Genomic DNA, 24,260 nt, shown 5'->3' on the forward strand with positions numbered 1-24,260 from the left:
GTGTATGCCTCACACAGACATGAGAAATACATCAAATACACAAAGCTTGAAATGTCTTTAAACGAAATAATTCAAAACGAAAAGAAAAAGGCTACTCTCTGATTATGTAATTCATGATGTGCATTTCTCTCTACAGGCGCGTTCACTGCGAATATGGCGATCGTCAACTTCATCTTTGCAGCCGACACTGTAATAAAAATCAATGCACGCGCCACCGGATTTACAAACGCACATCTTGCTTGTTGTACGCACACATATTATAACATTATTATTAATTAATACATCTTTTAGAATATTTGATTGAATGCTGAATGTTGCGCTTGTTTAATTTAATAAAATTAAAACTTTAATTGTGATCATTAAAATAATTGAATATTAAATATTTAGTGGCCAAGTTTAGCTCATTTATTAATAGTGTATATATATATATATATATATATATATATATATATATATATATATATATATATATATATATATATATATATATATATATATAATTGCGCAGCCCCCCCTGTCAATGATCTAGCACCCCCTCAACACATGCGTTAACGATTTTGCCGGGGCTTCAGCCCCGAATGTTTTGAGTGTAGCCCTGAATGTTTTTTGAAAAGTTGACTGACAAAAATGAAACTGGGCAATAGCCTATGTAAACCCCTCGCCTTATTTCATTGTGCTTTGGCTTTGCTGCTGCTTTGCTGCTATATGTCAGTAAAACTTTCCTGTCGTATCAGCCGTGTGCTCGCAGCGTGCACTCTTCAATATCAAGCGCAAATGCAGCGCGCACTGTATCACGCAAAAGAAACTACGAGCATGTACGTTATGGAGGACCAGGAGTGCCACTTAAAAATAAAATGAAGAATCAATTTATCAATTTAATAATTCAAACATAAAAATGTATATAATTAAATCACTTTTAAATGGACAAATTAATAGACATTTTTAAAGTTGTTTATTTTATTCATGTTTTAAAATGTATTTTAATAAAACCATAAAACAATAAATAAATAAAAACATTTTAAATGTATGAATAAATAGACACATTTAAAATGTTTTTTTTAATTCATGTTTTTAAACGTGGATTAATAAAACAATAAAAAGTACATTAATAAATCATTTAAATGCACATGTTAAATTGATTTTTTTTAAGCAATTGGCAAACCTTTTCTCTCTCTATTTGCCAGATGCTTTTCTTTGTCGTTTTGCCAAATGCTTTTCTTTATCCATTTGTCAATCGAGTTAAAAAAATGCCATTGGACAGTACACACGTGGGATCAACCAATCAACTTTCGCCTCAATTTGAAGCGCCAAACTGTCATTGGACAGTTCGAGATCAAGGCTTTATCCCGCTTTAATTTACTTCTGTGGGCTTCTGTGGCGCCATTCTTGAACGGTATAATTGTTGTGCAAAAATGTCTGGTGGATCTGATCGTGTTTGGAAAGGGATTGTGGATGATTTGCTAGCTTTAGCTGATTTCTGCGAAAGAAATTCTCCTCTCGATCATCATTTTGTATATAGGAGAGTTTCACAGTTGAGGGAAGACGTTGCAAACGCAGCGGATAATTGTGGCTGTACAATTAATGGAAGGATTTGGGTCACGTTTGATGAGGCACAGAGTGTCATTCAACGTCTGAGTCCCTCGGACTGTAGCAGCCGTCACGCTATTGCTGTTCCAAGCATTCTTGAACAACACCAGTTGTTGGTACCAGCAGAAGAGACGGCAAGATGTATCGGTGTGTCGCTAAGGACAGTCCGACGAAAACTTGCACGTGATGGCTTAAGGTATGTAAAAGAAAATGTTGTAACTTTATCAATGTTTCCAGAAAGAATATTGCGTTTAACTACAGCGGTCAATCGCATGACTGACCTTATGTAAGGGATACAATCGTTTTTAAATCAATAAACTCCCTTTTAAATCAATATTTTGTGTCAAATTATGAATACAATTGTGAATACAACCCCTTCAGGCTGATTCAAGACCCCTTCGCTTTCGCTATAACAACCGCCTTATCCCTTACATATAAGGTTACAGCATGTAGAAACCATATACGGTAGAAATAAACATTAGGCTGGATATTTACTACAGTTAAGTTGGTTACGTGAAGAGGAGGAGGAGGAGGAGGAGGAGGAGGAGGGGGGGGGTGGGGGGGGGCTGTTGGTGAGACGGCTCTCGAATGTATGTGAGTGCTTTAAAGGGCAGTGAAGTCGGAATTTGTTAAAATATTATAATATAATTGTATTATGTAAAACTTGTGTGTAATGCCTTACTATAATTAAAACATGCTTTGTTTTTAGGAAACGTGACTTGTACACCTCCATTACGAATGAGGAGTTGGATAGAATAGTGGCGGAAATACACCACAGATACCCCAATGCTGGCTACAAGATGATCTTGGGACACATAAGATCCAGGCAACTTCATATTCAAAGTAGGAAATGTAGCAAATATTAACATTTTAATAATCTAATGTCTCATCCAAGTTTGAAATTAACAGATATTTTCGGCCTTTTTTCTTTTGGCTGAAAACCAATAATGCCATTTTGGCTGAAAAATTTCGGCAGCTGAAATTTTGTTGCATCCCTACCATTGGCTTTTTCCATTTAAACCTTTACAAAATTCCTTTTTGTTTGTTTTTGGGATTATTCCTATATAATCCGATAAATAGGATTTAATGGTGTTTCATTGGTCCCCATCTGCCAGAAAACATCCCACCAATAGTATCCATCACATACCAGTAGGCACCATTATAGTTTCCATTATAACCAATAAAACCATTCAATTTTCTATTGTGTTTTGGGCAGGCAAATGTGGGTGAAAAAATAACAGTGACGAGTGACAGCAAATCACTTGCCAAGTTATGTTTCACTTTAATGGGAAGATTAAATCAAACCAGCACAAATTGAGCGCAATTACTCAATGCGTGAGTCATATACTGTATGTTTTAAATACAGTCTAATTGCACATCATCTGCATGTATCTGATGTACTTTAACATAGATAGCCATCACTACGCAAGAAATAACAATGCGCCGCTAGTTCATTTGAGTCAGATTTAAATTATGTAAAACTTGCTTAAAAAGGCATCCAAAATGTGCAGTTTCCCTTAAAAAAAATGCAAGATCTAACATATGAATATTATTGTTATAATCTGTTGCAGGACACAGGGTTTTAGCATCATTAAGACGAGTAGATCCGGAAGGAATGGAACTGCGCAGGTTACGTCTTAGGACGGCCCGACGCCGACGTTACAGTGTACCAGCTCCCAACAGTGTGTGGCACATTGATGGGAATCATAAACTTATTCGGTTGGTGTTAAGCATTTTTTTGGTAAAGTTAATGGTTAATGATGCTAATGTCTAGGGTCACACATAATCTGCTCTCTTACACACCTAAATATAATCCTTTACACATGTCTACATAAAAAAATTCCCATCAGTCACAAAGTTATATTATATTCTGATAGATCTGAAAGAATACATGCAAAAAAGTTTGCATGCATGATCTTGCCCTACTTGTTATATGTAATGATTTCATGTTATGCTTTTATTAACATAAGTGAATATGTGGTTTAGGAAGAAAGCCATTCCTTAAAACCTTTCCTGTACTATTGGACACAAAAGCATGTTCAGTGTTGTAGCCATTGCATAGTTTTTGTGTGCGACAAGTTATTTAATACATGTTGTATTCTTAAATGAGTAACTTTAAATACTTAAATTTGCAGATGGAGAATTGTTATCCATGGGGGAATCGACGGCTTTTCCCGGCTTGTGGCGTACTTAAAAGTTGCCACAAACAACAAGGCTCAAACAGTGCTGCAAAGCTTCCTGTCTGCTGTACAAATATATGGTGTTCCCTCTAGAGTGCGTTCTGACAAGGGGGGAGAAAATGTAATGGTTGCCCGCTTCATGATAAGAACCAGAGGAGCAAACAGACATTCACACATCACAGGAAGAAGTGTGCACAACCAGAGGTAGGCTTGTTAACTTGTAGCCACATGAATAGCGTTTTCCTTCGCTGAACTGTTTGAAGTTGAAGTTTTTTTTTTTTTTTATGTAAGAATTGAGCGGTTGTGGAGAGATGTCTTTGACCAAGTAACAGACCTCTTCTACACCACCTTTCGTCGGTTGGAAGATGAAGGATGGCATAATCCGGACCAGGAAGTGGACTTGTTTGCCTTGCACTGGTCTTACATGCCACAAATTCAGAGGCATCTACAAGAATTTCAGAGTGCCTGGAATAGTCACAGTCTAAGATCTGCTGGCAACAGAACTCCACTGCAGCTTTGGTCAAATCATGAGAAGGAAGGCTCAAATCAGGTAATTATGCAGTGGGTTTAGTTAATTACTTTGCTTTTATAGAAGGATGGCCCATTTTTTTTTTTTCATTTATTATTTCTTCACTGATAAATTGACACTGGAAAATCTATGAGTAAAAATGTAAACTTAAGTACTGATCAATTAATTTAATTGTTTTTAATTAAGTTTTCTAAATGATTTATTCATATTGAAACTGTTGTAGATTGACATTGATGATGAAGTCAGGGAAGATATTCAAGGGCAACAAGCAGAAGGTGTTCATGTTCCTGAGTTGGATCTGCCTCGAGGCTTGACCGAAGAAGAGCTGGCAACACTACCAAACCCGGATGTACCTTTCTCAGATGCATTATCTGTCTACATGGAAACCGTTCTTGCTGTAAAACAAATGATTGGTGAATCATAGTCTTCTCTTTTAAAGGTTTAAAATACTTTAGGCTGAGATATTGTATATGTGCATATCAGAAAGACATTGTATTTGTTGATCAGGAATCACAGACACAGTAATATCTGAAAAAGCATTTCATTTAATTTTTTTTATGCGTTAACACGCTGTAAACAACATTTTAAACTCATTAAAAGTTGTAATTAACAATGTCAGTATGACGAGATTAACTCATGCATCAATTATTAATGTGTTAATGTTTATATTAGGGTTTTTTTTGCTAATGCTTTCAGCAATGAACAAATCTTGTAGTATGAACTTGACTGGTTATAGTGCATTGTCACTGAGCAATAAAACAGCTGAACAACTAACATTTCATGTTGTCAAAAAAAAACAGCATTTTCAAACAACAATGCATTTAAACTCCACCCTAATGAAATTTACCCCATAATTTACTCACCCTCATGCCATCCTAGGTGTATGACGTTTTCCTTTCTTCAGCCAGACACAATTGGAGTAATAAATACAGTTCTGACTGTTCATAGCTTTGTGATAAACAATTCAATATGAACTGCTAGGATTTTGTTAAATGTTACTCCACATGTGTTTGGCTGAAGAAAGGAAGATGTTGTACACCTAGGATGGCATGAGGGTGAGTAAATTATGGGGTAAATTTCATTCATGGTTTAACTATTCCTTTTTAAAGGGATACTCCACTTTAAGATGAAAATTCTGTCATCATATACTCACCCTTCATGTTGTTTCAAACCTGTATGAAATTCTTTCTTCTGCTGAACAGAAAGGAAGACATTTAGAAGAATGTCAGTAACCAGACAGTTTCTGGTCCAATTGACTTCCATTGTAGGAAAAAAATATATACTATGGAAGTCAATTGGACCAGAAACTGTCTGGTTACTGACATTCTTCTAAATGTCTTCCTTTCTGTTCAGCAGAAGAAAGAATTTCATACAGGTTTGAAACAACATGAAGGGTGAGTATATGATGACAGAATTTTCATCTTAAAGTGGAGTATCCCTTTAAAAAGGAATAGTTAAACCATGAATGAAATTTACCCCATAATTTACTCACCCTCATGCCATCATAGGTGTACAACATCTTCCTTTCTTCAGCCAAACACATGTGGAGTAACATTTAACAAAATCCTAGCAGTTCATATTGAATTGTTTATCACAACAGTGCCATCACAAAGCTATGAGCAGTCAGAATTGTATTTATTACTCAAATTGTGTTTGGCTGAAGAAAGGAAAACGTCATACACCTAGGATGGCATGAGGGTGGAGTATCCCTTTAATGCATGTGTTGAACTACGCTACGCCAAATGTTGGTGCCCACAGTATGCCATTGCTCATGTGTGTTTTGAATGACTCGTAATTGTAATGGATGGGCAATTTTAACACAATGTTGCAAGTGTTTGCCTCTGGAAATATTTTCTCTGGTGCGTCATGAAGAAATTCGATTTTGGGCTGCTGCAGAAAGCCATGGGGTGGAATGGCTGAAGACCCTGAAGTAAACTCCAGCACATTCTCCAACGTCAATGGTGTACATTCTTCATCTGTAACACATGTAGAAATTCAGTCTAACAACTGTACTGTTTGTGCCATTCCAAACAAGCTGACAGTGTATTTGTGGTGGGTATTCACATTTTCAGTAAATAATTGTATATATACAAATAAATAAATAAATAAAATAAATAATGTAATCATTTTCCATGTAACTCATTAAAAATGTGATTCGTTCAGGAGAGAAACCATGCTACTGTGCAATGTTTTGAGAAATGCAATGGTTCAGTATTGACAGAGCACAAATGCAAAATTTGCAATAGTGTCTGAAATCTAATTTAGTATTAATACTGTTATTTAAGACAAGCAATGACATCTCTAACGGCTCTCTTCTTTTGGAACCGAGATAGAGGTAAGATCTATCAATATTTGTGTGAAATGTCACTTACCTGTTGGATGAACCACTTTATAAAAGCAATATCACACATTTAATCACATGTAAATGTATAGTGAATACAGAAGCCGTGTATAAAACTTTATAGGACAAAATATGTAAAAAAAAAAAAAAAAAAACTACCTTTGTAAATACCTTCAACATCAATGATCCAGTCTCTCCAGAAGCACAAGGTCCTGGTCTCTAGTTCTCTCTTATAGGTGTCTTGATCTGACAGGTTTACTTCAAAAAGTGATGTCAGGTCTGAAGATCTCAGTGGTTTTTTGTCTTCAACAAATATGGTGTGAAACAGATCTGTGTGTGTCTGCATTTCTTGAAGAAGTCCAAGGGTGTTAAAACCATCGACAAACCTGTAAAAAAACATATAGAATCTACAAAGAACAAGGTATGAAAACAATTTCAACAAACAAGAAAGTTTTTGATACTACGTACTGTTGCAGTGCAACATTGCATCTCCCATCAACATAATACTCCACAGCTGACTGTACCAGCATGTCCCGCTGCTTAAGAGTACTAATGGATCTGAAGGCTCCAATTATGGACAGGCAATCTTCTGCCATTTCAATGGCAGCTTTGGCTTCTGGAAGAGTTTCGGCTTCTTTTATCTGAAAAAACAAAACATCAACGTCATGTTGCAGCTAAAATACAAAAAACACTATTAAAGGGATAGTTCACCCAAAAATGATTTCTGAATTCTGTCATCATTTACTCTCCCTCAAGTTGTTCCAAACCTGTATGATTTCCTTTCTTCTGCTAAACACAAAAGATATTTTAAAGAAGGTTGGTAATTAAACAGTTGCTGGTCCCCATTGACATCCATAGTATTTTTTTTTCCCTACTATGGAAGTCAATGGGGACCATCAGTCGTTTGGTTACCGACTTTCTTAAAAATATATTTTGTGTTCAGTAGAAGAAAAAGTCATACAGGTCTGGAACAACTTGAGGGAGAGTAAATGACAGAATTTTCATTTTTGGGTGAACTATTCCTTTAATGGGGCATAACTTCCAAATTTTGTTCGCTGCGGTTTAAGAAAAATGCTTACTTTGCAAAGCATTTCTTTAAAGGTCTCATCATCTACTTCATCCAAGGTTGCAGGACACGTGGGTTTACCACAAACCTGGAGAAAGAGCTTTTCTGAAAAGAAATGTGGCCCCATTCCTCCATGAATTATACAAACTGATATCATTTGAGATATCTGCCTGTAGAGACCTTTGTGCAAAGCTGTAAAGAAAATTACCAAAATATTATAAGTAACTACAATGACTTAATGTTATGAAATCATTTAAATAAGACCTTTAGTTAAAATGCTTACCTTCACTGTCGAGCTGCAACCTCTTACTTTTTTCAGGGCCCACAAATATGCTAGACTGTTGGACAGCCTTAAGGAGTAATCTGAGGTACTCTCTAGTTGGACCACCACCGTCCACAGCCCCCTCCGCCGCTTTTGTATCATCAACAAAAATCACATCCAGTCTTGCTCCGAGGTTAAATCGTCGCCGACTAAAAGCCTGAACAGTGCTTCTCAGTATGTTGTGGGTATTGCCTTTATAATCCCTTACAACATTGATCTGATTACTAGTGGGACTATCATCATCTATCTTGGCTGAAAGGAGACTCAGTATTGTTTGGAGGTTGGTCCTGGAAAACAATATTATTATGAATGCAAATGATAAATGACATTGTAAATCAAATGGGATACAGGTATAGAGATGACTAAGGGTTAACTGGTACTATAACACTTTAATTCATACTTCTGGACAGTCTCTTCCTGCTCTTATGGAGGGGAGAACGATGCCAGACGTTCATTAGAGGTGCTAGGTTGATCCAATGGGCTGACAGTCCCAGAATTATAACCATCTTTATCATGGTTGTCATTGCCATCAGGTGTAAGAATGGTCTGCATAAACTGATGAATTACATAAAACAGTAAATGACAAGCTAAGAAAGATTTAAAAAAAAAAAAAAAAAAAAAAAAACTTTTTTTTTGTAAATCTACCTCTGCATCTTCGGAGGAAATCCACTGGACAAAAAGTGTGGTTGGCCCTCTGATATTTCTTTCAAAAATGGTTCCACATAGGTCATTTCTAAGTGGTGGTGATAAGGCTTCCTGAATATGGAACCATTCTGTAGCGTCCTCCACCTCTCCAACGAAGTCAAACAGTGCCTAGACATTTTGATTATTTCACCTTTAAACACAGAAGACTTTGCACACCAAAAAAAAAAAACTATAAAATAAACCTTACCAACCTCAATTGATTCACTTAAAATAAATTTCCTGGTCCTCATTAAGCCACTTGGATATTTTACTTTTAGTGGCACACCATGACCAAGTTCAGGTAAACTTGCCATTCGCGCTCGTCTCTCATCTATAGCCTAAAATAATGTAGGCAAGTTTCAAAATCAAATGGTAATAGTGAACAAAAAGTAAATGTATAAGGTCTTAAGGCAGCAACATCCTGATTTCCTTAACTTAGACTTACCTTTCTGCGTCTATTCTCAGATTCTTCGCTATTCATCTTTTGAAGTTCCTGAAACAAATTACAAATTCAGATTATAATGCAGACAGAAAGATTACACAATGTCAGAGGATGTCTGTTATAAAGTTTACCCTACATACTTTGGCTTGATCTGCTATCAAAGACTGATTATATTCCTCATCCTGCTCCTCACGCATCCTCCGCCATTCACTTAAAGATTCCTGGCAATATTTTGAGATAGGAAATTAAGAAATATTAAAGACACTCCTAAGAGCATCTACCATAAAACCTGTATCAAATAAATGTGGATGATCCACAAGACCACTCTCTTCTACAGTTTGATGCACATTACAACAAGTAGCAAAAATATATTTTTTTAGAAAAATAAGAAGCGTTTTGAAATGCTAATATTGTGAACCTACAAACTGAAATTATGGCAGAAGAAAATGTTTGATGGTAGCACAAGCTCTTAGCAATGCAAACTTGAAATTTACCATGTCTGTTTTTTCATCTGTTAAATCGATGAACAGTTGGTCAGTATTTTCCTCAGTGGGTGACTGGTTGATAAGTGAATCACTGTCTGAAGTATGTGCATTTAGGTGTTCGTTCTCTAATGTTGGTGGCAGGTGATTGGAACATTCAGTTCTAGGCCTAGAAAAACATGAAATTAAAATTAGTTTTCCTAATAAGAAACTGAATATTAAATCAAGATTATGACCAGTCAATGTTCTCCATACCTGCAGCTCTCAATGTGAACCTTAAGTTCATTGAAATTGAACTGTTTTTCACAGGCAAGACATCTCTCCATTGGCCCAAGCATGGGAGATTCAGAGACAACCTTAAATTAAAAAAGCAATCTCAGAATTTTAGATAACTGTAAATGAAAATAAACTTAGTACATTACGATAAAAACATGTGTTGCCTAAAATGTAATAAGCATAGAATTTAGCAAATAAGTAATTTACTCTAGTTAAAAAAAAAACTAAAAAACTAATAATAAAAAAAAACTTACGGAACTGGACAGTTCTATGTCTTTTTGCATAGGACGTATGTAGATGACAGCATGTCCCATATTTTCTTTTAGAGTCTTAATTGTGTACCCTGTGTTTGGGCAAGGCAACACCACCAGATTCCTAGATCGGGTCATGCCTGATGTTTTTAAAATCTCAAATCCCCCACAGTCACCAAGTTTTGGATATGTCGTTAGAATGTAGTTTTTGAAATCTTCTGCATTATTTTCATCACCTGTAAAAAAGATAAAGCAACATTTTTAGAAGCAAAACTTTTGTTTAAAAACTTTTGTCTATAAACAAAAACTTACACAATACCCACCAAAAAATGTAACTTTTTTCTCTCCAAGTCCTGTAGCTTCCAGTTCCTCCCTTTCAAACTTTGTTGGTGCAACACTTTGTGTCATGCAACTTAAGCAGCAGAAAACTCTTGTGAAGCTACTGCGAGGTCTTGTAGAACGACTACGACGACTCAAAGGTCTCCTGCTGGCTTCTGCTCCATAGCTTGCGAAAAGTCTATTTACTTCAACTGTAAATTTGAAAACAATGTCAATGTTAACTTAACCCCATAACAATGACATTTTAAAAATGCTTTGTTTAAACTGCAGCTATTTTGAAAAAATAAAGTTGAACATATGAGAAGTTTTTGTACTGTATAGACCTTAATAGACGTACATAGATATCCCACAGGAATTTGTGCGACTACAGCTGTGTCTGAAACTACTCCCTATCTCCTATATCAGTGTTTCAGTATAGGTGGCTCTATCAGGTACTGTGCAAGCAAATATCACCTGCAGAGACAATTGTGTTTCAGTTTGATGATGACTGAGGTCATGTTGGGCAAAAAACTAAAAAGCTACTTCAAATGTACAGTGTGCAAAACTGATTTTCATTGATGCACATTGCTTTAATGCGTTTGACATCTTTTGACCTTATCTGTGAAACCACTTCTGTATTAACCAATCTGAACATACGGAACATTTTTCATGTAGTTTTTTTTCCTTTGAAAAACAATACAGGATCAACTGTTAAAGAAAGAGGTGGTTGCTGATGCTCTTTTAACGGTGATCTGCGATGTTGGGTGACACTTCTTGTTGACGTTTAAAGTATTGTCAAAAAAAAACTGAGGCTAGCTAGACCCTCCCTCCTCCTCATCCATGCACTAACACCCCAAACCCCACCCTTAAATCCTTCTTGTCGGTTATTGGCTGGAACAGTTTGATATGTTTCGTGGTGCGGATTAGCCCAGTTTGTTTTTCTTGCCGCTTGTGGAGCCTGGGCTGTCAACTGTTTTTTTTAGTGTGTTCAGGCCTTCAGGGGACAGACAGCAAGCAAATACCGAGGAGAAGTTTGCTGTATGTGACAAATGTTTTGGCCTAAAAACACGTGACATTGCTTCGAGCACCTTTAATTTACAATACATATTGTACAGGATAGTCCAGGACTTCTGTGGTTTGTTTTATTTAATCAAATGACATTAAATAGCCTACTGCCAAAATATTTTATACATAAATGTAGTTCTTAAATCCCCTTCATTTATTTATTACATTTAGAAGGGTGTCACGTGATAATATTCGTGACGTCATTCTACTCTAAATTGTCACATACTATATTTAACAATAAACTGAATCCCCGATAAAGGCGTTTTTGATTTTCTGTTTTAACAGAACAATATGTAAGGGATAATGTATAGTGAGCCGGTTGTTATAGTGAATAACAACCCCGACAGGCTGAACGGGATCCCGACGCGAAGCGGAGGGATCTTGAATCAGCCTGAAGGGGTTGTTATTCACTATAACAACCGGCTCACTATACATTATCCCGCTTATTACATGGCTACCTACAAAATAAATAAATAATTTGACAAATTATTTATTTAAAAAGGAGTTTATTGATTTAAAAACGATTGTATTGCTTCCGCCAAAGAAAATAGTCCGTTCCGCGTCCATAGCAACGCGCTGTTTTTCATGGCAACGGTCTGTTATACTTCGCAGCGGTCTGTTATCAAGAAATAACAGACCGCATTCTACATTGGAATTCAGCCAAGCCATGTAATAAAAATAGTGAATAAACGCGACCCATTATACCAGCAATCACTTTCACTGACCTGCTAAAATCCTGATTTATAACTGTGACATGATCTGACAAAAATCACCTTACACCAAGGTTAAAAAGCGGCTATATAATTTTGTAAATATTAATGCTGAGCGCAGCATCGAAACAAACGACGAACGAATCAGCTGCGGGCAATGTAACGTTACAGCTTCTCTCGGCCAAAACACAGACGAGACGATCAACACAGAGACGATCCTGTGCTGGGAGAGCAAGATCGATATTGGCGATATTTTTCAACTGGATATAAGCCATGATATAAGCTAAGGCTTACGCAAAAAAAAAGTGACAAAGGTGCTTCGTTAGCAACATTGATTGGAGACTAGGCCAGGATGGGGCGGGTGTCTGACTAAAACAATACCTAGCTGCTAGCTGCTAAAGTTAAGTTACACCATACGCGGCACGACAAATGCCTCGTTTTAAATGGGTAATATAATTTGACATGTGATAAATAACATGTAATAATATTGGCATAAGTCATATGTGATCAAACACATTCGCATACAGACAGACTACAAAATTTAAGAAAAGAGATAAGCAACTTTTCTTACCGTCCACTGCATTACGTCCTCCTGGAGTTGGTCGGTCTGGGACATGAGAATTCGAACCACTATCCACATCATTGGCTAGTTTTCTTAAAATATTTGCAATGTCTGCCATTTTTATGTTTTATGCACAACAATTATCACCACAGCGCCAAAAAGTCATCACCATCAATTAGCGCCACAGAAGCCCACAGAAGTAAATTAAAGCGGGATAAAGCCTTGATCTCGAACTGTCCAATGACAGTTTGGCGCTTCAAATTGAGGCGAAAGTTGATTGGTTGATCCCACGTGTGTACTGTCCAATGGCATTTTTTTAACTCGATTGACAAATGTATAAAGAAAAGCATTTGGCAAAACTACAAAGAAAAGCATCTGGCAAATAGAGAGAGAAAAGGTTTGCCAATTGCTTAAAAAAAATCAATTTAACATGTGCATTTAAATGATTTATTAATGTACTTTTTATTGTTTTATTAATCCACGTTTAAAATCCACGTTTAAAAACATGAATTAAAAAAACAATTTTAAATGTGTCTATTTATTCATACATTTAAAATGTTTTTATTTATTTATTGTTTTATGGTTTTATTAAAATACATTTTTAAAACATGAATAAAATAAACAACTTTAAAAATGTCTATTAATTTGTCCATTTAAAAGTGATTTAATTATATACATTTTTATGTTTGAATTATTAAATTGATAAATTGATTCTTCATTTTATTTTTAAGTGGCACTCCCTCTATAGCGGAGGATTTTTTTCTCCTAATGGGCTTTATGCACAGCTGCACTACTTCCTGAACTTCAGGCAGGTCCTTTGTTTCCTGTCTGCCATTATTGGACCAACTGATTAATCCAGGTGGTCAGGCACACCTGGATTAATCAGTTTGTCCAATAAAGGCAGACAGGAAACAAAGGACCTGCCTGAATTTCAGGAAGTGGTGCAGCTGTGCATAAAGCCCATTGTCAATCATTCTGGTGAATCAATCAAACTTATTCAAAAAGTGGAGAGGGCGGGTCTTATCTAAATCTCGGAAAGATCTTCCACTATAGAGAGCCTAAGTCCCTCCCCTTCCGGTCGACCACCATGGGACCTTATTTCGGAAAAATATTGTATGGTAGTCAATGGCGAGAGACAACAAATATTTTGATCTCGTTTGAATTGTGCCCTGATTTACACATATGATGTTTGTCAATTTAAAAGATACATTTTAAAGTCAAGAAAGTCGCAGCTTGATGTAAAACTGCTGAGGTATAAGACTGTGAAAATACGTAATTAGAAAGACTACAAACCCAGAAGGCGCACATGTGACGTCATACCTTTTCTCTCAATGAATGAAGCTAACTTTACTGAAGCTAACGTCTGTCATTTTTTCTATAGTCTTACATTATAATCGTAACGTTACGCCGTCATGCCTGAGTGTTTTGAGCCAGAATACACACATACGAGCAACGGATCTTGTGACGTACATAGTGCGAGACGAGAGATGTAGTTCATTGAGCGATTTTCACATAAAACTAAACGTTACTCTTCTGTTTTATGACAAACTGCGACTTTCTTGACTTTCATAATTATGTTTAAATTGACAAACATCATATGTGTAGTTCAGGGCACAGTTCAGACGGAATAAAAAGATAAGTTATCTCTCGCCATTGACTTCCATACATATTTTTTCCGAAGTAAGGTCCCATGAGCCGGAAGCGGAGGGGCGGGACTTAGGCTCTCTATAGAGCTGGTAAGTCCCGCCCATCCGTAAAACCCCAAGTGGACCTCTAGGTTGAAAAATCGTCAATGCAAGTGAATGTGAGAAAATAATTATTTTCTGGTCCCGTTTGAATTGTGCCATGAATGTGAACATATGTTGTCTGTGAATTTTTAATATAATTTTTCATGTTACGAGTTTGACAGTATATGGTATGATTCTTCGGCTAGCAGTTGTGGAAAAGACATAACGAGAAAGACTACATGTCGCCTATGTGACGTCACCCCATAAAGTTGACTTACCCGTCGTTTTCGCCAACCTCAACGATTTTGTCCTCTCCCTGAAAGAAGGCGGTGAAGTGCACCAAAGACACAGCCATGTTTAGCGGGATCCGTGAGCTAGTGTCCGTGTGCTAGTGGTGTTGACGTTTCAAACGCGTCGAGAGTTGTAGTCCACAAAGTGCTCTCACAAAAAGTCTAACCGTATCAAACTTCTACCCGCTAAATTGTAGCATTCTTTACACGAAAAGTTATATAAAAAATTCACAGACAACATATGTTCACATTCATGGCACAATTCAAACGGGACCAGAAAATAATTATTTTCTCCCATTCACTTGCATTGACGATTTTTCAACCTAGAGGTCCAGTGGGGTTAGCGGAAGGGGCGGGACTTACCAGCTCTATACCTTTTAAGTTGGGTGTTCAGGACAGGTGTAAGTTGGCTGAACAAACATTTAGATTTTTTTTTTCTGTATTTTTATAAATTAACATATTTTAATTATTGAATTTGTGTATTTATTGAACACAATTCTTTTAATTATCAAACTAAACATTTTTAATTTAGTTTTAATTTAGATATGATAAAAAACATATTACTTTAGCTAAAGTATGTGTATCCATACTGAATACCTTATGCTCCATGCTGATGAGCCTTTTACATTGAGTGTGGAGTAAAAGGCCCCTCTTGCCACCTCATAACAAAATGTGTTGCTCCATCAATGTTCAATAAAAAGATACACACGTTCTGCATTCATACACTGTGGGGGTAGTAAAAAAAAACTTAATTAATAATGCGGTCACTATTTGCATCTCATTCAGTCTGTAAACTCCTATGTTACCAAGGCCTGATGCATTTGTATTAGGCTACATTCCAAAGAGCTCTGTTATAGGTCCCGAAAAATTGTTCTTGAAATTATTACCATATCTGTACCGGCTGGGCTGGATCGAGTTTTTTAAAAGAGATGCAAAATTATCACAGAATGATCCCATGCAATACGTGCCGTACATCCCAAGTAATCTGGAGGCACATGAAAGGTTTTGGTGAAAAACAAACTTAATGTAGGCCTATTATTTTATGAAAATCTTTACCTTGGCCATTGAATTCTATTAGCGCTGCAGTTCACTCCGCCTCACCCAGAAAAAGCATACAAGTTGTTGGTAATCAAGATGAATAAAAACCCAATATGAAATGCAATCCATGTACCTTCTTCTCTGAGATGAATATACAGTATCTGTTGTGTTGTGTTTGTCGCAACAATTAGGCCTTATTGGATTCACATCTGTCAGTTCTGGTCCAGAGATATTTAACTCAGCGAAAAAAGTACACAGACACTTTTTGGGGATTTCTAGTTATTGGATTTCACGTTGCATTTTTATTAATCTTGATTTCTCACAACTTGTGTGCTTTACTGTATGAAGTGAACTTAGCTGTGTACAGAAGACCAACAGCCAAGTCAGGGTTTTTGTTAATTAATACATACAATTTTGGTTTGTTATTCACCAAACCCTATCATATACCCCCAGAACACCTGGAATATACAGTACGACATGTATCACATGGGACCACTCTGTGATACATAAATCTTTTTTTTTTAAATATCTTGGTCACTATTCACTGCCATTATATGGATGAGCAAATTTGGACTTTTTTTTTTGTGGTCCAAAACAGAAAGTAGAGAATACAGCATTAGAACAACACCAGGATGAGTAAATTATTACTTAATTTTCATTTTAGGGTGAACTAACTCTTTAAGACAGGGCTAGATATTAAGTGCAAACATTTATTAAATGTGTTACTGTTGCATTACATTTCCATATGCTATTGAAATCCTGAACCTTAAAAAAATGTTTAGATATAGCTTTGTAACATTTCCTGGAAACAAATTTGACTGTGGAATGTGAACAAATGTACTATATCAATGTCAACTGCAAACATAAAATGATTATAATGAGAAAGTTTTCTCACATTCTCCACGTTTTGACAAGATATAAAGAAGTACACTGTAAAAAAAAATTGCTGTAGTTATGCAGCTGTTTGCCAGTAACTTACTGTAGATTTAAATTGATGTTATTTACTGGCAACAGTTTGTTCAAAGTTACATGAACATTAAACATTAACAAATCTTTACAGAATAAAACTATAAAATAACAATCTAATGCAAAGCATTCTGGGAACCAGAAATCTTCATCAACCTTTGTCTGTTTTTTTTTTCTTCAGATTTTGGTTCCCAGAATGCTTTGCATTAGGTTGTTATTTTAGTTTTATTCTGTAAAGATAAAGACTTGTTAATGTTTAAAGTTCATTTAACTTTGAACAAACAGTTACCAGTAAATAACATCAATTTAAATCTACAGTAAGTTACTGGCAAGTAGCTGCCGTAATACTGTAATTTCTACAGATTTTTTTACAGTGTAGTAGGCAATGCTTTATTATATTGTTTTATTATTCATTAATCATTATCTTTTTTTGAGTCTTATTCTGCAAATTTAGTTTTTACTTTTGTGGCTATAGCTAAATTTAGAACATCATCATTGTGCTGAGAGTAGAAGTGAACAATATCCAAGGTACAATAGTAGTGGGTGATCCATGGTTTTCTGCAAAAAAGAAAAGATGCATCATTATACACTGCAGATCGAAAATAAGATCTAACATTCTAACAAAAAAGCTGAGAGATGTCTTATGAGTGATTCACAACAGGTTAACAATATACTTGTCAAGTGGGGGATAGATTAACACTTAATGGGCACACAGCTGAATCTTTCAGGTTGACTGGGATGCAACTGTTACAGATAACAGCAACATTTTTTTTAATAAAATAGATGATGGTGAGAGAGTCCAGATTTAAATAATGTCACTACCCTCTTAGAGCAGAATCTGCTTTGAATAGTGTTCTATTGTTGTGTATTGTAAGGTCCTAAAGTCTACACTTACCAACAACAGATATGTTGTACTGGGAAACTTTACCAGTTTTTTTCCCAATTGTTGTTGTGTAGTAGAGTCCACTGTCTGTCTTCTGGATGCTCTTCAGTGTTAGAGAGAAGGTTGTATTACTAAACACCACTCTGTCCTTGTAAGAAGCAGGAAGTTTGATTTCTTTTTTATCGTATGTTATGATGGTTTCTGAGATATTGCTGCCAAATGAGGTTTTCATCCACATTAGCAGCAAAAACTCTGGAAGCTGTTCTCTCTGAACAAGCTCAACAAGCTTTCCTGCTTGCACAGACAGATTTGTGGGCTGGATTTCAGCAAAGGACACTGCAGGGAGAGAAAAGGAAACTTAGTTTGTAATAGATCAGGTCCACTACATAGGGAATTTTGATGATACATGTATACTGGTATACTATGACACACATGCATCCTAGTGGATTTGTTGTCATAATGAAAGTAAGATTTACTATGTGCGCTACAGACCTTATAGCAGTTACCAGCAATGCCAGACCAGCAGCCTCAGACTAGCCATTAGGGTAAGACGCTCAGTGGGGATAGTTTTAGTGGCGGGCAGGGGTTAGGTTATGCATTCATTAGGGTGGAGCTTGTTGTTTTAACTATGTTAAGGTTAGTGGTGAGGAGTGGCTTAAGTATTCGTCAGCTCTTCCCCAAACTTCCTGTCTGAGACTCCTGGCCTGACGCTGCAGGTTAGAAACTGCTGTCATGTATGGCTGTGCGACCCTGAAAGTGCATTTGTCTTGATATTTCATATTAAAATGATTTGTAATGTTTATTTTTGACAAGAAACTGATGGACAGACTCTGCATAGCAAAGACAGTGTTTATAATTTACTGAATATTTGCTAGATGTCTTTGTGTGCTGTAAAAAAAAAAAAAAATTGTGTTTGTACATAGTCCTGGCTCTGTGCTGTCTATGGGAGAAAAAACTAAGTAGATCAAACTGATCCACGGAGCACCGAAACACTCTTGTAGCCAATCAGCAGAAGAGGATCTATACACTCATGATGGTAGAGGAGAAAGAGTGTGAACAAGAGGGAGATTAGTAAAAAAGAGAGATGTTTGAGATATTAACAAAGAGGAAAAGGTCAGAGGATTATAATTATAATTATATTTTATAATATAAAATATATAAAATATTTTTAGGTAGCTTTGTAGGAAGATTTCTACAAGCGTCTAGCAAATGGTGCCACAGTTATTATGGATTCAGTCTATCTTAGTTTTTTTTTTCTGTCTTTTCATGTAATCCCAGATGGACTGCATGATCAGATTTTTGCATGGACCATACCATCTGTTAGAGGATTCCTCATCCATACAAAAATTTTGAATTAACAAAAAAAACAACACTTTTACTAATCACATTTTATATACAAAAATAAGAATTTGGTAACACTATGAAACACATTATAATGAATTATAGCTCAATTTACACTTCTTTATAAGTAAGTATTACTACTAGTATGAGCATGCGCATAAAAAAAAGCAAATGCATAACTTATATCAATTAGTCAGTCGTATGTTTCAAGAATGTATTTATAAAGATTCAACCTGCATTGCTATTGTTACATCCAGAGATGTATTATTTATTGTCGAGATCCATCAGAAGAGCTGTGTGTGCTGTAGTTTGCAATCTTTTTGTAGAACATGATATCTGCTTAACTTTCACTTTCTACTCTGTGGTATTGTATTTTAATTGTATTGTGGTGAGTGTCTCCAACATTTACCTTTTTCAGTTTAAGTGTGGAGGTTACTTTTATTTAGCTTTTCTAGTTTTTTTTTTTTTCTTTGTTTATTGTTGTTGCTGTAAAGTTTATCAGTTACCTTATTGGATTCTAAGTAATGAAAAATGCCCATACTGGTTTTGAAGTGCCCACCGATTGGTAATCGTTCCTGTCCCTGCTCAAGTGCTTTACAATTCATAAATGGAGGCAAAATTGACTAAACAAAGAAAACCAGAAAACAAATTGGATTTCTAAAAGCACAAGTGTGGACACGACTTTTTGAAATTCTCATTGTTTAATGTGTGCTTCATCAGTTAACATGTAGATTTTTTTTTTGGTCACATGATGAAGCATTACTTTACTAAGTTACTAAGTTTTACTAAGTTTTAAGGACGTTTAAATGTTTGTTTGTTTGTTTTTTACTACAGAATAAGACAAAAATAAAAGTTTTTTTTAACCCTTACTTTTGTTACCCTTCCTTATGCAAATTATTGTTACTTACAGAGGCCTGTCGTCACAAAGTGAAATGGAGTGAACAGCACCTCAGCACTAACACACTGCATTACCAAATCACTTTCCTGATCTTCAGTAATCTTCAACAAAAATTATCTTCTCAACCCTACCCGAACAGCCAACCAGAAGTTCTTCACCACTTTCAAAAAATATCTAATCAATATTTTGAAAGCATTTCTCTTTAATAATCATGGCAGTAATAATAATCATAGTAATAAGCAAAATATGACAAATAAGCTATGGTATGCTACAGAGGTATGGTACCTGTAGTAGTGGTGATCAGATGAGCAGTTGCGGAAAAAATAAAAAGTAATGAAATAAAATCCATTATGACAGTAGTCGACTAAAATTGCACTCCAGTGTAATGCTACAGTATCTTCCTTCCGCACACTTAGAAAGGAAGTGCATCTGTTAAGAAGACTAACATAAATTATAACCTACATCCTTTTTTTTTTTTTGAGGTGTAAATGAAAAACTAATATAAATAATGAATTTGAATTCAAGAACAAGTTATAGTTATGAACCGGTTCTTTTTAGCCCATCAAAGATGTTCAGTGCAACAGGGTGTCAGTTCCTGAACAAATATGACGCCCATATTACGCTGTCATTTACAGTATGGCTTCTGTAGTGAAGCGCACAACAAAAGGAATAGGGAACAAAAACAGATTTGAATGAATCCACAAAGAATACGCAGCAACAGTAGTGTGTGTAAGTGCACTATTACACAAATGAAACAAAAGTTGATCAGAATGAATGGAAGAGAAATTAAAATATCCTCATAACTTAGATTACAACAAAAACAGAAAGTAACACACTGGAAACAACACGCATGATATGTAATGGTCATATATATAAAGATTTGTACACTTAAACCACACAACAATTCTCAATTTTCTTTGCCTCTTTTTTGAGCAGTGACTTCAGTCAGTTATTTTGGTGGTTTAGGGCGGTGTTAGTCAGTTGCCCTCACTTCCTACTTAACGTTTCACAACAACAAAGTGGTACAAAATTTAGTCTTGTGTTTTGAACAGTATATTTATATTAAAGGAGAAGTTCACTTTTAAAATAAAAATTCTGTCATCATATACTCACCCTCATGTTGTTTCAAAGGAAAAAATATATACTATGGAAGTCAATGGGACCCAAAAACTGTCTGGTTACTGACATTCTTCTAAATATCTTCTGTTCAGCAGAAGAAAGAAATTCATATGGGTTTGAAAAAACATGAGGGTGAGTATATGATGACAGAATTTTCATTTTAAAAGTGAACTTCTCCTTTAATGCATTTTTGCTGAAGCTTTTTTCCAAACTGACTTACATTGTATTGAAGGTATACTGTATAGGTATACTGTACATTACTGTACATTTTATCAGATCTTGCCCTTGGAATCAAACCCATGACCTTATAGTGTTACAATGCTCTAATGTTTGAATACAGGAATGCTATGTATAAAAAAGGATAAAAAAAATGGAAAGGGTGTGTGTGCGTGCGTGTGTGCGTGCGTGTGTGCCTACGATAACAATTTCAGACCCCTCCATGATTTCCAAGTGGGAGAACTTGCAAAATAGCAGGGTGTTCAAATAGGCTACTTATTTTCCTCACTGTATTCATTTTGATTTTTTTTTTTACCTGCAATATGCCCTTTAATCCCACCGGTCACTACTGTCCGCAATTATATCCATCCATCCATCCATCCATCCATCCATCTGTCTGTCTGTCTTTCTGTTTAGTTCTGTATGACTGTGAGACAACGGGTCTTCGCAGCCCCGCTGTCCGGCGAAACTGGGTTCGCACAAAACAAAACAAAAAATTATGGCAATACATCTATCTGTCTGTCTGTCTGTCTGTCTGTACTTATTTATTGTGTTATAGCCTGCTACATTATACTGAATGGGTTAAGCAATAATATATCCGTTTAACAGCAGAATTTGTGGAGAACAACTAGGCCTACATTAGCCTAGCCTATAATGTAAAGAAAATCCACCAATCAGAGTGTCAAAAACATTTCACTTAGAGTTGACACACCTCACACACTATCTCATTACCATTATCTTCTTTTGATGGAAACACTAACAGGCCATATTTCACCTCCAACATCTCGGTTCATATCCAGTGTTGAGAGCAGGCAACAATCTCTCTCCACATAAGCCTACCTATGGCAGAAATAAGATACAATGTCGCCATCTAGTGGTTATGTTAAAATGCACTAAAAATACTTGTGTTTTTGGACTTGAACGGGACTTTGGTGTAGCCAAGTGGAGGGGTTGTGTTTGTACTGATTTTCTTATTCTTCATTAATGTTATGCTCTAAAATTGTATGAGCAAAATGTTAGATTTACGTTACATATATGTATATATACAGTCCCCTCCAAAGGTATTGGAACAGTGAGGCCAATTCCTTTATTTTTACTTTAGACTGAAAATATATGGGTTTGACATCAAAAGATGAATATGAGACAAGAGATCAACATTTCAGCTTTTATTTCCAGGTATTTACATCTGGATCTGATACACAACGTAGAAGATAAAACTTTTTGTTTGAACCTACCAATTGCTCATCCGACCAAAAGTATTGGAACAGATTAACTTAAAATAGATTAAGACTTAATTTTTAGTTGCAAATCCTTTGCTTGCAATAACTGCATCAAGCCTGTGACCCATTGACATCACCAAACTTCTGCATTCTTCTTTTGTAATGCTTTTCCAGGCTTTCACCGCAGCATCTTTCATTGTTGTTTGTTTTGGGGGGCTACTCCCTTCAGTGTCTTTTTAAGCAGGTAAAATGCATGCTCTATAGGGTTTAAGTCTGGAGATTGACTCGGCCAGTCTAAAACCTTCCACTTCTTGCTTCTGATGAACTCCTTTGTTGTTTTGGCACTGTGTTTTGGGTCATTGTCTTGCTGCCTGATGAAGGATCTCCCAATGGTTGCATCTTTCTGTAAATTGGCAGACAAAATGTTTCTGTACACTTCTGAGTTCATTTTGCTGCTGCCATCATGTGTTACATCATCAATGAAGATTAATGAGCCCGTCCAGAAAGCCCAAGCCATGACATTACCTCCACCGTGTTTCACAGATGAGCTTGTCTGTTTAGGGTCATGAGCAGATCCTTTTTTTTCTCCAAACTTTAGCCTTTCCATCACTTTGGTAAAGGTTCATCTTTGTCTCATCAGTCCATAAAACTTTGCCCCAGAATGTTTGAGGCTTGTCTCTGTACTGTTTGGCAAATTCCAGCCTGGCCTTCTTATTCTTCTTGCTAATGAGAGGTTTGCATCTTCTGGTGTAGCCTCTGTACTTTTGTTCATGAGTCTTCTGCGAACAGTAGATTGTGATACCGTCACTCCTGCCCTCTGGGAGGTTGTTGCTGATGTCACTAACAGTTGTTTTGGGGTCTTTCTTTACAGCTCTCACAATGTTTCTGTCGTCAACTGCTGATGTTTTCCTTGGTCTACCCATTCGAGGTCTGTTACTTAGTACACCTGTGGTTTCTTTCTTTCTCAGGACATTCCAAATGGTTGTACTGGCTATGGCCAATGTTTGTGCGATGGCTCTGATTGATTTTCCATCTTCTCTCAGCTTCACAATTGCTTGTTTTCCACCCATAGACAGCTCTCTGGTTTTCATGTTGGTTACATGTCTAATTATAAATGCAGTCTGCACAGGTAAAACCAAAGTCTGAAACTGAGTGCAGACATTCAGTGCTATTTATTGTTTGAATAATCAATGTAATAGGACACACCAGAGCAACAAAACACACCTGACAGTCACATGTTCCAATACTTTTGGTCACATGAGCAATGGGTGGGTTCAAACTAAAGATTGTATCTTCTAAGTTGTGTATCAGATCCAGATGTAAATACCTGGAAATAAAAGCTGAAATGTTGATCTCTTGTCTCATATTCATCTTTTGATGTCAAAGGGGCGCAGATGGCACTAGGGACGGGGGGGACATGAGTGACGCCGGGGTCCTATGAGGAGCTGGTAGCTGCCTCCTATGGCTGCCTCAATCGTGCCTGTAGGAGCGGTAACCATAGTGATCATATACCATCTATGACTGAACTGAGTCGGGGATTTTCTGAACTGAAAAAAAATCGACTGTATAAATGCCACATAAAGGCAATGAAGAGACAAAAAACAATCACTCCGTTTTTTCAAAAACCAAACATTGTAAGTAACCTATGCCTGTTGACTTTCCCAGATGTGGTAGATTAGATTTGTTAAGGGGAATAGCTGGTCTGACAATAATGGCAAGAAGGCTTTTGCACTTAGCAAACACAGCA

The 24,260-nt window shown here is 36.3% G+C and overlaps 1 protein-coding gene and 1 long non-coding RNA gene across 4 annotated transcripts; both read right to left on the reverse strand.

The window, feature by feature from the left end:
- Positions 1-4,822: 4,822 nt before the first annotated feature.
- LOC308695530 (uncharacterized protein) lies at positions 4,823-11,275 on the reverse strand. Of its 2 annotated transcripts, none has more exons than XM_081373706.1 (14): positions 10,484-11,275; positions 10,164-10,396; positions 9,889-9,989; positions 9,646-9,802; positions 9,292-9,372; positions 9,155-9,202; positions 8,922-9,047; positions 8,671-8,838; positions 8,426-8,580; positions 7,987-8,312; positions 7,717-7,895; positions 7,106-7,278; positions 6,797-7,023; positions 4,823-6,272 (listed from the first exon to the last, which is right to left on the reverse strand). In XM_081373706.1, exons 1-9 carry the CDS (start codon positions 10,566-10,568, stop codon positions 8,449-8,451), a joined length of 1,131 nt encoding a protein of 376 aa, XP_081229832.1. In that variant the 5' UTR covers positions 10,569-11,275; the 3' UTR covers positions 4,823-6,272; positions 6,797-7,023; positions 7,106-7,278; positions 7,717-7,895; positions 7,987-8,312; positions 8,426-8,448. The 2 variants fall into 2 exon arrangements, with proteins under 2 accessions (XP_081229832.1, XP_081229831.1); XM_081373705.1 differs by having other exon boundaries at positions 6,809-7,023; positions 10,484-11,133.
- Positions 11,276-16,137: 4,862 nt separating this feature from the next.
- Positions 16,138-20,551, reverse strand: LOC308696173. 2 transcript variants are annotated; one of them, XR_014030789.1, is made up of 4 exons: positions 20,244-20,551; positions 17,732-18,055; positions 17,185-17,394; positions 16,138-16,848 (listed from the first exon to the last, which is right to left on the reverse strand). It is a non-coding gene; the product is annotated as an uncharacterized lncRNA (long non-coding RNA). The 2 variants fall into 2 exon arrangements; XR_014030790.1 differs by having other exon boundaries at positions 16,455-16,967; positions 17,042-17,394.
- Positions 20,552-24,260: the final 3,709 nt, after the last annotated feature.

This window comes from Scardinius erythrophthalmus (assembly GCF_964197995.2).
Source record: "Scardinius erythrophthalmus genome assembly, chromosome: 9".
In the NCBI taxonomy this organism is placed as follows: domain Eukaryota; kingdom Metazoa; phylum Chordata; class Actinopteri; order Cypriniformes; family Leuciscidae; genus Scardinius; species Scardinius erythrophthalmus.